The 16386-nt window shown below is 42.1% G+C and overlaps 1 protein-coding gene across 1 annotated transcript; it reads right to left on the bottom strand.

The window, feature by feature from the left end:
- Nucleotides 1-2738: 2738 nt before the first annotated feature.
- LOC103607276 (potassium voltage-gated channel subfamily H member 1-like) lies at nucleotides 2739-10273 on the bottom strand (the record flags this gene model as incomplete). Its single annotated transcript, XM_008591801.1, has 3 exons — nucleotides 10249-10273; nucleotides 8254-8453; nucleotides 2739-2991 (listed from the first exon to the last, which is right to left on the bottom strand). Coding segments are annotated over exons 1-3 (478 nt in total), but the record flags the coding sequence as incomplete, so codon positions are not given.
- Nucleotides 10274-16386: the final 6113 nt, after the last annotated feature.

Here is a 16386-nt window from a genome sequence, read left to right as displayed (position 1 = left end):
GTTATTTAGGATATTGAACTTGGACCTACTTTTTGGACAAATTCAGCTCCTGGCAACATGTGGGTGATGCTTTTTCTAGTGTAGACAGCTTGAGGGCAACAACCACTCAATCTAAAGCTGCCGAGCTATTTCAGAAGCCCCGTCCACATTGCTAACTGGGGCAGGCAGGATGCCCAGGAAGAACCGAGGCAGAGGGATGGATTTGGACAAGCAGTCAATTGACCAAGTAAAAACAATGAATAAAGGCCTGGTTACTTCCCCACAAGAAGCCCAGGCTGAGGGGAAATGAGAAGAGACTAGAAAGTAGTCTTTTGCCTTCCTCGCCCCTCTTCTGTTCTGTCATACCTCCATGCCTGGGTCTAGGTGTCCAAACTGACTTCTCACAGGACAGCTATTTAGGGTGGGTCTTTAAGGAAGCCCTGAGCATGAGTATGGAAGGGGGATGGGGCTGCTCATCAGGCTAGATTCCTTGGAAAGGCCCATGGTGAGTTATCAGTGGGCAGATGGGTAAAAGACTCCCTACACCAAGGGTTGATTCAAATTCAAATTCAAAGGATTGCTCACTAGTTACTAGTTATTCTTCTTCTCAGCCAGGCAAACATCCAGAAAGCTACTACCAATAGAAAACCCTCTTTATCAAGGACACTGATGAGCATTAAAGGTAGATATAAATGTCCTTTTCCTTCAGATACACTAAAGCAACAGCTTTAACCTTCACGTGTCCTGCTCCTTATATACAGTCAAATCTCACTTCTCTGTGATGAGGGGGCAAGGAACAGAGTTACTATGATCTGCAGAGTTCAGTGAATACCACAGAATCCAGAACACTTATTTTAGCAAACAGCTTCAGCCTCCATCCCCCACCCAATCTCTCTCCAGTCTACCTCTGACCATCTGCCTGTATATGCTGAAGGAATAGAAATGTTCCTTGGGTTAACCTGAGCAAAATGTAATCAAGAGGGCAAGTTGGCCTGGGGCCAGGGAAGCAAGAAGGAAACTGCATATCATGTACTCCAAAGTCAAGCAGGAACAAATTTTGGGTGCTTTTTTTGTTTTTGTTTTTTGAAATAATACTATCTATGCATATACATAGTTTGAATCTCATTTCTAACTTCAGTGTGACTTAATCTCTCCCTCCCTCGGTTTCCTGAGAAATCATATGTAAAAGGTAAAAAACACATGTCTACAGTGTCTAGCAGTGCCTGGCAACTTAATAAGCCACCACTCTACATCAATTATCATTAGGATTGCAAAATGGATCAGAGCAGAGGTCTTGGAGTCAGAGGAACTCCAGGATACTGCCTCCATGGATCTCATCAGCCATGAGGAAATTTCCTTAACCTCTCTAAACTTTAATGGTCTCATCTACAAAATGGGAATAATAAAACTATTTCATAGGGTACCGTAAGGATTAAAGGAGAATCTGTACATGAAATTCTTGGCACACAGTATATGACCATAAATAAAGGTTACTGCTAGTATGATGGCCTCTCCCTCAGAGAGATATGCCCCCAATAAAGAGCTATTCTGTACATTTCATAGGGTACCGTAAGGATTAAAGGAGAATCTGTACATGAAATTCTTGGCACACAGTATATGACCATAAATAAAGGCTACTGCTAGTATGATGGCCTCTCCCTCAGAGAGATATGCCCCCAATAAAGAGCTATTCTGTAGCCACCTCAGGCAATCAGACGAATTTCTCAAAAGCCATGGATACTCCAAATACCAATATGTCCCCCCATGTCCCTGCTCCTCCTCCCATGTTCCCTATTACTGTCTGTGGTATACCAATTTCCTTGTTATCCAAGTGAGAAATCCTACAGTCCTCATTGACTTCTGCCTCTCCCCCACAGCAAATTCGTTATCAGGTTCTGTTGATTCTACTTCTTAGATATCTCACCTCCATCTGCTTCTCTCCATTTGCCTGCCACAATATTAAGGCCACCATCAACTTGTCCCTAGATAACATATCTCCAGCCTGGTCTCCCTACCCTAACCTTCCCCCTTCAGTCCACTCTCCAATCTGCAACTACTGTCATCTTTCTAAAGTACGAATCTGATCATGCCTCTCCCCTGCTTTCAGCTCTTCATTGGCTCCCCCAAATAAAATCCAAGTCCCTTAACGTGGCTTCCAGAGCCTTCCATGATCTGCTTACTGCTTAGCTCCCTCCCCAGCTTCATCTCTCACTATGTCCCTTCTTGTTCTGTGTCCAGCCACACCAAATAACTTGCAGTTCCCAAATGAATCATCGCTCCCTTCCTCCCTCCCTCCCTTTCTCTTCCTCCCCCTCCCTTCCTCCCTCCCTCCCTCTCTCGATTTCACAATGCTATCCCCTCTTCTTAGAATATTCCTTATCCCTTCTCTTCTCTCTCTAACTCATTCTCAAATTTTAGATTTCAGCTTAGGTGTTATTTCTTCCAGGAAGCCTTCACACAAATACTGTGTTAGATACCCCTTCCAATGTATTTCAAATATCTGCTTATTTGTTCATCTCCTCTACTAGCCTGGGATATCCTTGTGGACAAACTCATTTTTGTCATTCAAACACTCCAAGTGCCTCAAAGACTAACTGGCATAAATCAGGCACTCAAATATTTGTTTGTCAGATAGATAAATGGATGGCCCTACTCTGTGGAGCAATCTCTGGTTGAAGGCGGCAGTGGCACTGAGCTTTCCAGTAGCCAAGCCAACCCCAGGTACCAGAAGAGGTCCATCCAGCAAAGGTAAAACCTACCTAGGATAGCTACCACCTCATCATCCTGGATCACCTCCAGGGAGCCAGAGACCACAAAGCAGAGGCTGTCAACACTCTCTCCTGCATGGTAGATGAGGTCCCCCGGGGCACAGTGCACTGTCTGGAACTCCATGGCCAGTGCCCGCAGGCAGCCATCGCTGGCCAGCCGGAAGGCCGGGTGCTCCTTGAATACCTTGCGGTTCAGGTGCACGCAGATGTCAGCTCTCATGTCCTTCGGGCATATCTGCAGGACCTGAACAAGCAGAGAAAAAAACAGTATGAGAGTTCTCACTGTGGCCTGCAGCCCACTTCTCTCAGCATCCTGGGGCAGAAACACCACCTATTAGGCAAGACTACACTCTCCTAGCCAAAGTCCCTGCCCCTGTAGAGCTTACAATCACGTAGAAGAGACAGGCAGGGTTTAAAAAAATCTGTGCTAAATATTCAGGAATGGGGTCTGAGAGTCAGGGCTGGGAGTACATGGGACTCCTTTAGATCAGTTGTTGAGGAAGGCCTCTCTGAGGAGGTGACACTTAAGCTGACACCTGCATAATTTGTCAGAGTGAGCCATGTGAAAGAAGAACATGCCAGCAGGATAGGAAGCACAAAGGCTCTGAGTGGGCCTGAGCAATAAACAGTGTGAATGAGGGGAAGGGGTGGAGATGAGGTTCAGAGAGAATGCCAAGCATGAGGGACTTTTAGGTGATGATAAGCCTTTGATTTTATTCTGAATGTGACTGGGAAACATAGGAGGATTTTTAAGCAGGTGAATGACATGACCTAACATATTTTAAGAGGATTGTTGCAGCTACAGAGTGGGGTTAGAGCATCCAGACTGCAGGGTGGCAAGAGTGGAGTCAAGGAGTCCAGTTAGGTCACTCCTGCAATTGTCCAGGTGAGAGGTAAGGGTGACTGTGACTAAGATACTGGCAGTGCAGCCAGTGAGAAGTGGTCAAATTCAGCATATATGTCGAATGTAGGACTGACAAGATTTGCTCATGGACTGAATATGGGGTGTTATTTAAAGAGAGATGTAAAGTAATATTTACTGAGCACTATTTGTGTGCCAGGCATTGCTAAGTACTTTAGAATCATTCATTTAATTCTTATTTACTGAACACCTTATAGTAAGACAGGCATCATTCTAGGCTCTGGGGATGAAGTAGAGAAAAAAATTCACACTGAAACCCCTGCCCTTGTGTAATGTATACCATCTAGTGCAAGGGGACAAATAACAAGCAAAAACAAATGAAATTTAGTAGAAAGTGCTAAGAAGAACAATATGGAAGGAAAGATTTTACATTTTAAAATGTTATATGCATTAGCTAACTTAATCATCACATAAACCCTATGATGTAAGTGCTATTTTTATATCATTTTGCAGGTGAGGAAATTGAGGTGCAGGAAAGATAAACAACTTGCCCAAAGTTGCACAGCCAGGAAATTGCAGAGTTGGGATCTCAAACTAGGCAGCTTGACATCAGAGCCCTGGTTAGATCCTAACCAACTCCTACACTAGGCAGCTGCCCCAAACAAACAGGTTGGTAATTTGACTTGCAGCATCTCGAAATTCAAGCAAAATGGGCACTGTAAGAGGTCATGGGGGTCTCATCTTCAGAGGAAATAAAAAATTTTCAGGCTTTTCTAGATGGGGAAATATTTCCCTGGACTAAATTTTTGCAAGAAACCATTGCCCAGACCTTCACATCGCAAGCATTAAGTAATACAACATGACACCTTCACATGGACTTTTCCAGAGAAATCAGGAATGTGTCTAAAATAATCATTCTTCCCATCCTAGCCTGTAAACAAAGCTGGGGGCATAAAGTCAAATGTGTTCAGTGAAGATTTTTCCTCGAGGTGCTTCATACTTTACCACCTTGCTTCCTTGCCCTCGTACAAGCCATTTGCCTCTGCATCTGGAGCTTACCCCTGAACTCGGAAGTCCCTCAGCCCCCTTCAAAACCCAGCTCAAATCCCATCTTGCCTTAGATGGCTCCCCACCCCTCTCTGGTGCCCCAGTGCTCTGCATGGAGGCATAACAGTGGAAAGAGGTCAAATAGTTGAAATCCCAGTTCCTCCCCCTCCAAGTGACTAAACTGCCCTACACTTAAGTCTCTCCTGTAAAATGCAGACTGCTAACATTGACTTGTGTGAATTAAATAAAATTATGTCTACCAGTACACTGCCTGGGACAGTGCCTGGCCCAAGTAAGGGACTCAGTAAATGTTCTCTCCTCCCTCTGTGTGCTTCTGCATTCTTGCTGTGAGGTTGCAGGATGACCGGGAAGTAAGCAGGCTCTCAGGGACTGGGGATGGAGGACTGACTGGTGCAGAGAGGAAAATTCAGACTGCCACTCTCAGAGCAGAGCACTTGCTAAGTACCTTCCTCCTTAAGACACGTTAAAAATAACACTCCTGCAGAAATGCAGATTTAATTTGGGCCCTCTTCTCTCCAAACAGATCACCAGGGACTGGGGAGCACTCGCACATCATGTCAAAACTGCCCAGTAGTTTGGAACCAGGATTTATTCTCCAGGTGAGTTCACCTTTAAATGTTTGGTTTTCCCTGGGCTGGACTTTGCTGGCAGAGGCTGCTAGTGAAGGAGACCTTGGCATGAAGACAATGTTTTATTCATGAGCTCTGTTCTCGGAGCCCATGGAGGGTACTCTGTGACGAGGCAAGGGAGCCTAGAGGAGAAAGACTGAAGATTGCCACGGCCATCAGTCACTTCCACTGTTCTTCTCATTCACTGGCTCCACACTGGGAAGGGGCTCAGCTTTGAAACCTCACAGGCTTCCTGGGCCACCTTCCCATCTGCTTGGTTCTGAGGAGAGATCATCCTTGCTATCCCTTGAGGGTCACAGGGGGGTGTCACTGTGGAGGCTCATGGAGCCTCCCCCAGACTGGGAAGGGTAAAGTTGTGGTTAAGAGAAGGGGCTTTAGGATCAGACAGATATGGATTCAAGCTCTGGCCTCAGCACTCACTAGATGTGGGAACACGAAGCAATACTTAACTCCTCCCCAAGTCTTCATTTTTGAACTTGCATACAGAGTTCTCTCCTGAGGATTTCATGAGCTGTTGTGTGGCTCAATGCCTGGCACACACAAGTACTTAGTGCCTCTGAGCTCTCATTTTGAAGTTGTTACCACAGTCACACAGGTCATCTGGGGGAGGCATTGAAGTCCAGAAGGTCATAGCTGAAAGGGCCTTAAAGGTCATCTAGTGCCAAAGGTCATCTAGTTTCCATGTGTTACAGACATGGAAACTAAGGCTCAGAGAAACAAGTCATATGCTCACGTCACTAGCTAATTACTTGTAAAACTGGAGGATCCCAGCACTACCACCCCCACCTCCTGGCTCCCCTGATCATCACTGACCATTCCGACTTAGAATGCAGAGAAGGGGAAGCCAGAGTGAGTCATGGGACCACAGGACTGGTTCTCTCCCCAGCCAGGAGGAGCAGCCACCCCAGCCAGGTTGGGCTATGCAGTGAATTGCCACACTTGAGTCCATGGCTATTCCTTCTTTTATCTAGATCAGGATCTGGGGCAAATCCCACAGCTCTCTGGGAAAGTGAGACAGCAGGGAAGGAAAGGGAGGACAAATGCTGACTGTGCTGTCTCCCATGGGCAACCACCCAGCCTAGCCCTGCAGTGAGGGTGAAGAAGGGCTTCTTTCCAGACAACCAGATTTACAAAGGCATCCTGGAGCCTGGGAAAAGGAGCCCCAGGGCAGACAGATCAAAGTTCCTTTCTGCTCCATCAGCTGCCAGGAACCCACAGAACCTACAGGCATTGTTGAGAGTAGAGTAGAAACAACAGGCACAGTTGGGGCAGTTGCTTGGCAAAGCCAGGGATGAAGTCCAGCTCCAACCAATGCCCTGCCCACCCAAGAAATTAGAACAATTCTATTCAAACTCATTCTTCTTCCCTCTAGGACATGTTTTAAATTTTAAAAAATAAAAGTAATAATAGGAAAAGCAGAAGCTTTCAAGTCAGACAAGACTGGGTTCAAATCCTGACTTTCTCATCCTGTACTCTGTGATCAGCGGCAGTTAGTAAAATAGAGCCTCTTGTCCTCTTCAATGTAGATAACAGCAACTCCCTTCCAGGGTTGTTGTGAAGCCTAAATGAAGCACTCGTGTAGGGCCAGAGCACAGGAGAAGTGCAACAAATAGTTGTTCTAGATGCATGTTCAAGGAATGGTAGCTGGAGCTGTGCTGGTGGTGGTATTATCATGGCAGTCAACAAAACCAAAGTAACCTTTTCAGTTGAGGATCAGTTAAATTTAGCTCAATTTTTCCTTTTAAACTGTCAGCTCTCAACTGACTACTGTATTCTAATGCAGGAAGACTAAGAACATGAATAGCTGACCCCAAAGCCAGTTGAATTTTACTTTGAATGTGTTAGTGTTAGGTATTTTTACAATAGTGGTATCTTTCTGTTTCCCTCCTTCTAACAGTGAAATGAATTAGTATTACCCGAGTACTTACGGACTGGCAATAAAGGGAAGAAGTGGAATTGAAAAGACTGAGAAGCAGAAATAACTGGCCTGGGATTAAATCTTTGCTTGTGGAAAATACATAAAGAAGATAATTTATAAAAGAATAATAGGAAGTTCATGGCATCTTTTCTCTATTCTTTCTACTACCAACAGACTTTTTTCACTTTATTGAACTGCATCTTGAATAATACAACTTTTAGAGAACAACAGGGATTTATCATCCTCTCCATTTTACAGGTGGGAAAACAGATGCCTAGAGAGGTACCTAACTGATGCTGTGGTCAAGTCAACTGATGATTAAGGCACAAGCCCTTGGTCAGTGTTTCCCTGACTTGTCTGATGAATGGAATCACCTGGGAACTTGTTAAACCCGCCCCCCAACTCCCCCAGGTTCTCATTCCATAGAGTTGGAGGCTGGGAATCTGTTTTTAATGACCACTTCATGGGATTTTTATCAGGGTCAAGATGAGGGTGAGTTGAATGAAGCAAAAGTCTTGGGCACATAGTTTAGGGGGTGTCAAAAAACTCAGTCAGCAAGATAAATCATAGTTTAATGCAATACTTAAAAAAATCAAACTTCACACACACAAAAAAGCCCATGATGAAGAAAATATCAAAAGTTTGAACAGAGACAAGATCAGTAACAGTGATGTGCCATCTTGGAGCCTGGGACAAAAGGAAATCAAGAATATTGATCACTCCACTCTAGTCATGGCCCTGATTTTTATCATCATCATCCAAGTTTGGGAAATTCTTCTTGGACAGTTAGACTTCCAGTTCCTCTCTTCTCCAGGAGACACAGTTTCTAGAATAATGGCTCTTAACTGCTGGTTGAGTAAGGCTGATCTGGAAGCAATCAAAACCTCTGTAGTAGGACCAGGGAATCCAAAACCACCCAGGTGAATTGTGAGAACAGGCAGGTTTGAGGACCACTGCCCTAGGAGAGCCTCATCATCCACAGGGAAAGCCAAGAGATGAGTGGTTCACCCGAGTCCCAAGCCCTCTTACCTTCTCTGTGTCAATGCCTCTGGACATGGACCAGGTAGACACGATATAATCCATGACTCGTTCACTCAATCCTTTCGGCACCTGGTAGAGTTTCAGGAAGTCCCGAACGCTATTGAGCATCTCATGGTACCTGTTAGTGTTGGCGTACATTTGTTGGAAAATGGTTGTCACGTTCCCAAAGATGGTGGCATAGAGAAGTGCTAGAGGAGAGGACGAGAATCAGAAGAAACAGCATATAAGTGGTCCCTGAACCAAGGTCCCAGAAACTTCAACTTGCTCAGAGCAGGCCAATGGCCAGAGCTGCCCCTCCCCAGTGCACAATCCTGACCTTATCAGGAGAAACTCACACCTGGAGCCTTTGGGGAGTGGACTCAAAGAGAGTCTCCTAACATCAGGCAACTAGGACAAACATGTGGGAGGCATAGAGGATGAGAGTTGGCACAGCTGGGGCCAGAGGTAGGACACAGATAGAGTGGAGGTAACGGACGAGGCAGTTGTACTGTTTCTTTTTACACTCCTTGTCACAAAAAGTTTGAGCCACACCTGAGGCCACCAGTCAAATGTGTCTCTATGTGCTCCATACCAGTCCAAATCCAGACCTATCAGTGAACAACCTTTATCAAGCTTGCTCTCTGCCAAGCACCATGCAACCTGTACCTGTGGGGAACAGGATAGTGAGTAAGACACCTAGTCCTGGTCCTTACAGAGCAAACAATGTAGCAGGAAGAACAGACCTTGAATATGTAATCATGAATAAGTCAATAATAGCAAGTCTGCAGAGGACAATGAAGGGTGTTATACTTGCTGTGATGTGGCCTCTGGGGGGAAAAAAGCATGGCTTTGATACGGTGAGAATAAAATCAGGTCCACTCTGAAATGTAACACAATGTACTTTGTGCTACTACTGCTCCCCTCAATAAGAAGAACCATTATTCATCTCAAAACCCTACCTTCTGTCTCTAACTCCGATTTGTCCCTGAATGATGAGCTCAAGAGCCATTGCTTCCAGGAAGCCTTCCCCAACACCCTTCCCCTGTAATACTCTATTGTATAGACATTCCACATTTCATTTATTCATTCATCAGTTTATGAGCACTCAGGTTGTTTCCACTTTTTGGCTATTATGAACAATGCTACTATAAATGTTTGTGTACAAGTTTTCGACCGTTTGACTTACATACCTAGGAGTGAAATTGTTGGGTCATATGGTAACTGGGTTTAATGTATTTGGGAAAATGCCAAACTGTTTTTCAAAGTAGCTCACCATTCTACGTTCCCACCAGCAGTGTGTAAGGGTTCCAATGTCTCCACATCCTTACCAACACTTATTATTATCTGTCTTTTTGATTATTGCCATCCTCGTGAGTGTGAACTGCTCTGTCATTGTGGTTTTGATTTGCATTTGCATAATGGCTAAGGATGTTGAGCATCACTTCATGTGCTTATCCGCCTTTGTGTATCTTCTTTGGAGAAATGGCCATTGAAATCTTTGTCCATTTTTCAATTGGATTGGTTGTCTTTTTATTATTCAGTGTAAGAGTCCTTTGCATATTCCTAATACAAATCCCTTATCAGATATACAATGTGCAAATACTTTCTCACATCAAGTGGGTTGTCTTTTCCCTCTCTTGATGGTATCATTTGCAGCTCAAAAGTTTTCAGTTTTGATGTAGTTCAACTTGTCTATTTTTTGCTTTCTTAAAATTTAGTGTTTATTTTTGTCTATATTATATATACAAATAGTTTAAAGAGTTAAATGACCAGGACAAAAACACTTGTCCCTTGGCCCCTCTCTCTTTTCACCCAATTTCCTGTTCTGCAGAAGCACTGACGTTGAACTATATTAGTTAATTGTTTTGCTGTTTATTTTATACTCTATTTGAATATCATGTTCAAATTGCTATGTCCTGATATTTCAGTTTGGGTCATATCCATTGACCTCTGAGAATTTAGATCTTTTCCCCCTCACTCCAACCTCACAGCCATTTCACATACCTTTTCTCATTGCCCCATCTTCCATGACAGCGACATCATCATTTTGGTCAAACCAGTATTTGTGTTTATATTATTATGACTAGCTGATACTATTCACAGCTGAACCATGTAGCACACTGTAATTACTTTTCCTTCTCTACAATGTTTTTCTTTTCCCTGTAGTTAATAATGGTCTCTGTCTTCTCATTTGCTTAGTTTTCTTATAACTCATTTGACTCCAAGCTTTTCAAAAGATAACTCTCTTCTCAGTGTATTAAAACATATTAATTTATCAATTTCATTTTCTTATACAAATCTTTCCTGGGGGCTTCTTGAACTGTTCCATTGTCAGCTGTGTGAATCTCTCTTCACCAGCAACCTAGGAAGTTGCTTCAACTTATTTAGGTTAGAACCCCTTATTCCTGAATCCCATGTCTTCTTCTTTCTTGGCTTACTCCTTTTTTTGGTAGAAGACATCCTCTAATAGTTTTCAGAGAAAGGGTAAATGGGAGAGAAGTTTTTGATACCTAGCATTTCTACTCCTACTTGATTAATAGCTGGGTGTGGAATTCTAGGTTGAAAATCATTTCTCTCAGAATTTTGGAAGCATTTCTCCCATCTTCTCTTGCTGCTGAGAAGTTAAAACCATTCAGGTCCTTCATCCTTCATATTATTACACTTGTTTTTTTCTCTCTAGAAACTCTTTTTCTCCTGTGTTCTGAAAATTCATAATAATGTACCTTTTTCTATGATTCTGTATTTATCCGTTGTACTAGGCTTTTGACAAGTCCTTTCAATTTGGAAGTTTATGCCCTTCAATTCAAGAAAATATTCTTGAATTATTTCTTCCCCTTCATTTCTCTATTCTCTTTTCCCAGGCCTCCTATTATTCAGGTGTTAGACTCCCGGATTGATCTAATTTTCTTATTTTTCTCTCCTTTTTTCTATCATTTTATGTGAGATTTCTTCAACTTTTACTTTTATCCTGTTTATTTTTCATTTTCTATCATACTTTTAATTGCTATGATTTTTTTGTTCTCTGAATGTTCCTTTTAATAGAATTCTGTTCTGTTTCACAGAAGTAATATCTTCTTTTATTTTCTCAGTGATATCAGTGATATATTTTAAAATTTTCTTCTCCCTGCTTGGTTTTTGTTTCCTCGTTTATTTCTGTGCATGCTTGTCTGCCTTTCAGATTAGAAATATATGAAAATCCTTAGATGCCCACTCATACTTAAGAATGGGGCCCTAGAAAACTAATTAAAAACTTTGTATAAATGAGTGGAGGTTGTCAACTGTGAGAATTCACTATAGGGTAACCTGGCTGGAGTTTGTGTTAAAGAATCCATGATATCATTACTTTGGGATTGTCCTTTAGGACTGCTCAGAATCCCCAGAGAAAACTCAATCTCTTGTCTGGAAAATGTTGGCAACATTCAGCCAATCAAGTGAGGAGAAGTTAAAAGGTATCAACATTCAGCGTATAAACTTTCCATTAATCCCTGTTTTCATATAGTACCTCTGTCTTCTACTGTGCCTGATCTCCCCCAGTCCAGAGACTACCTCTCAAGAATAAACCAGTGACAGAAGGACAATGATCCAGCTCCATAGAATGAGAAGGACATCTGGGGGTCTAAATGCTTCTTAAACAAATTTTAAACCAGCCCTCTTTTTCTTAGTCCCATCTTCACCCTCACTTGTAGAGGCACTTATTGCCACTATGCTTGAGTCTTCTGGGGGTTCTGGTGTAAATCAAATCATTTTTTAGATTTCCCCTCTGTCATCTTAAGGTTAAGCTTTATTGGGCCTACCAAGTCAATCATTGCTTTCCAGTTTCAAATTTTTGTTACTGTTGTCTCTCCTCTCATTATCTCTCTCTTTATGGATTTATGCTCTGAGAAAACTTTCCCTTTGCTGTTGCTTTAGTAAGGTTTCAGGAGTGATCATATGTAAATGTGTGTGTTCAGCCAGCCATGTTTAACAACAGCAATATTAATGGCTTGTGAAGGCTTTAGGAATTGCTGGCTTTGGCCCAAGGTGACTCACAGGAAAGTGAAAAATAGTTTCCAAGTCTTCAAAGTCAAGAGGTCAAAGCAAAATAATAAAAATAAATAACAATACTACCTCAAGGTAGGTATTATCACTATTTAGAAGATAAAGAAAATGAAGTCCAAGATCAGAGAAACAGTATACCACGCAGAGAGGCCAGAACCCAGGATCTGACTCCTGGCCACACTGTATACACTAAATCATCCATTCCCAAACTTCAGTGTGCATCAGAATCACCTGGAGGGCCTTTGAAACAGTTTTTGGGCTTTGCCTCCAGAGTTTCTGATTCAGTAGGTCTTGAGTGGGCTCTAGAGAATTATTTCTAACAAGTTCCCAGGTGATACTGTTACTGCGGAAACTTTGAGAAGCATGATATTATATCTTCTATCTTCTGTTGCAATTTCTTGTTTTATTTCAGAGTATGCTGTCAAACTGTATGAGCATAAATGCTGGTTTTGACTTGTTCTTCTTAGTCAAGGCTGGTTTGATTATTCACCAATTACTTTTTCTGGATAGACGACAAAAAGGAAAGAATTGCTTATCTACTAAAACTTCATTTTCAAAGTATAGTCTGTAACATTCTCAGTCTCTATCTTTCTTCCTCTCTCTTTATCTCTCTTTCCTTCAATTCTACTGCCACCTTGGCTACCCTGCCACCCTGAGATTTCATAGGTAACAACAGGAAAAACTGAGAAAGTAGAAGTCCCTTCCAATCCCTGCTTTAATCCAGACAGTGCCTAAAATTCAATATTCATTAAGGTAATTAAACCTTACTGCTGCTTATTTTAAGGAGACAATTTCTTTATTTTTTGCCCCCAAAAAGACTCTCACTATATGAATTTCCATTAAAATAAAATCTCCAGTCTTATGATCCTTAATTCTCCATTCTCCAGCCATCTGATAAGAATGAACTGCTCATTAAGTCAGGTAGATGCACTGGTAGCTGGGGTGGGGGGTGGGGGATATTAACACACACAATATTGGCACTAGGAGCTCAGAGCATTCCAGAGATTTTCACTTTCAAGTCATTAATGAAATACAGCAAGTAGGGTTTTCTAAAAAGGCAGAGAAGGAGCTCAGAAGTTGAATCTTCTTTCTATGTTAAGGGAAGCCCAGCAAATCTCTATAGGTGAATCCAGTGACTTCTACATCCACAATATTATCTCTTGATAAGGAAAGAAATATGGGGGTCTTCAGAGTTATATCCTCCTGGGTTCAAATTCCCACTCAGCTGCTTAGAACTGTGTGGCCAGATACAAATTTCCCTCTGTTTCTGTCAGTCTGACAAAAAGAAAAATGCCTGCTCACTTCCCTGAGTTGCTGGCAGAATTAAAAGGTATACTGCGTGAAAGTATCTAGAATACTGAGCTGGTACACAGAGACCCTCAATGCTTCTCTTTCTGTTAATTGTCCTGGAGTCAACTGTCTTCACACACAGCATTTTGTTAAGACAGTAACGTGGTACATTAGCCTGAATGGAGACTGTTGTCTTGATTGCATACATAGACTCAAAATTTATCATTACAGCACAATATTGGAGTCCAGAAGAGAGATGTTTTAAATCAAGTCCATCAGGCACAGTGGCCTTCAAAGGAACCTCTAAAATCCATAAATGTTAAGAACTCTGACCCACCAGCTGAAATACTGCCTATTTTGTAATTTGGAAGGAAGCTATTCATGGATGAGAAAGGCAGAAGAGTGGAGGAGAGGGAAGGAGAGAGAATAAGTCCTGGGAACCAGACTTAGTCCTTTTTCTATTTCATCTGGCCCTCATGACAGCAACATATCTAATTTTGTTAATGTAGTATTTTTAGTCTTTGCTGTTGTTACTGCTTTTGCTTATTCTAATGTGATAATGATGGAGTAGGTGTGAGGACAATGTTTACATTGGCATGGCAACTGGCAACTAACTTTTAAATTCTTATTTTCTATGACTTGGAATTCATAGCTATGAATCTCATTGTCTGTGCAGAAATGGGTTCTGTAGTAACAATGGGAAGAAAAAGAAGTAACTACTCATTGCCATCAATCCAGCATAGGAGGAAGATGTGTAGGAGAATGCAGAATCTGTGTTTTGGAGACAAAAAGCTGCATTTGGAATCCTGGTTCCACTACCAACCTCAGGATAATCATTCTAAATTTCTCCATATGTAATGGAGTTAATGATTACCTTATAGTTTTATTTTTTAATACGTGGGATAATGTATATGAAATGTTTTTCACAGTACCTGGTTCATAATAAATACTCAATAAATAATAAGAATTAATAGCAGGATGGTCAAAGACTAGAGATAAACAATTTTCTCTAGCGTTATCATTTCCTAGAAATGTTACTTCACTAACTTAATCACCAGATGTCTTAATTCAACAAATATTAACTGAACACCCAGGTGTGTCATGTGCTGTGCTGGGAAACAACACAGTGTAGTGAAAATAACCTGGGCTCTGAAGAGAAAGGAGCTCTGTTCTTCAGTTTCCTCATTTGTGAAAGAGGAAGGATAATACTCGCCTCTCAGGGTTGCTGGGAAGATTCAATGAATAAACATGACAAATGCCAAACATAATGCTGGCATGGAATAGATCCATAATAAATCTTAGTTTTCTTTCCTGAACCACCCAGTGTTAATCTCTCTTCATAAATCACCCCTGAACTCCTCAGCTCTTGGCCTTGAACAGGTAAACCCTACTGTGATACATAGGCCTGTGCTGTTCCTTAAGTAGAAGACTTTCTGGAGTGCAGAAATTGTGCTGGAGTCATTTCAGAGGCATCTTCCTCTGCTTTTAGTGAGTGCTCAATAAATTCTGCTGACTGTCTCAAAAACGTGTTTGTTCAGGTTCAGTTACTCAAGGGTTTCTCAAAGTGTGGTCTCAAATCAGCAGCATCACATTACTCAGGCATCGGGTAGAAATGCACATTCTCAGGCCCACCCCAAACCTACTGGATCAGAATCTTTGGAGGTGGTTAAAGTTTGAGAAGCACCACTTTATGCCATATTGATCCTCAGTATTTCCCCTAATGAGTTTTAAGCATAATGCCCCACCCCAAGGTGGGGAGGAGGGTCAGAGGGAAAAAAATATGCTGGCCATACTGAGGATGCAGAAAGAGGTTCTAAAGGTAGCTAACCATCAGACAGAACAATGACAGTGAAGCCAGGAGAGGACGAGAGAGCAATCCCACAGGTTAGCCACACCTCGTTGCATGGCACTCGCATGGAAATGAATACACTCAGCTCTGAATTTCCCACCAGCACTATCCCTTCATTTCCGCTCAACCTGACCAGCCACTGCCTTGGTCACAGAAAGTAGCCCTGCAAAACAGAGATGATAAAACACATACATTCCCTATCTTATAACAAGAAAAGCCTGAAAACTCTCATTTAATATCCTACTAAGAATAGCACAAATTCCATACCACATGCAGACTAAGCCGTGTTGGTGAATGTCAGTTAACAAGCACAATTTTTACAGGGGAGACGGAATGTTATTTTCAACTACTTATAATCTGTCGAGTAAAACAACAGCTCCTGCTCCACGGTTACCCATTAACAATGCAGTCTATGCCACCTCATTTCAACCAGTGTTTTAATAGCACCACGGATAAAAGCGCAGCAATTTCCACAGGCAATTACTTCTGCAAATGAATCAAGAAGGTCAGACCAGCCGTGTTGGTGAATGTCAGTTAACAAGCACAATTTTTACAGGGGAGACGGAATGTTATTTTCAACTACTTATAATCTGTCGAATAAAACAACAGCTCCTGCTCCACGGTTACCCATTAACAATGCAGTCTATGCCACCTCATTTCAACCAGTGTTTTAATAGCACCATGGATAAAAGCGCAGCAATTTCCACAGGCAATTACTTCTGCAAATGAATCAAGAAGGTCAGACACAGGTTGAAAAGATCTTCAAATAATTTGCTACTTTTACTTATTTTGTGCTTGCTGAGTTTTCAATTGCAAAGAAACTGACCACTTAGTTACAGCTCACGTGGCTAAAGGTAGACTGGCTTGCCAGTTTGCAAACCCAGGTCTTGCTTTACTTCATAATGAGGCCCTAAGTTCATATTTCTTCAACAACGTGGCTAAAGGTAGACTGGCTTGCCGGTTTG

Source organism: Galeopterus variegatus, unplaced genomic scaffold (genome assembly GCF_000696425.1).
Source record: "Galeopterus variegatus unplaced genomic scaffold, G_variegatus-3.0.2 Scaffold7296, whole genome shotgun sequence".
NCBI lineage: Eukaryota > Metazoa > Chordata > Mammalia > Dermoptera > Cynocephalidae > Galeopterus > Galeopterus variegatus.
The sequence above is the reverse complement of the archived record's forward strand: the minus strand, read 5'-3'. Positions and strand labels throughout refer to the sequence as shown.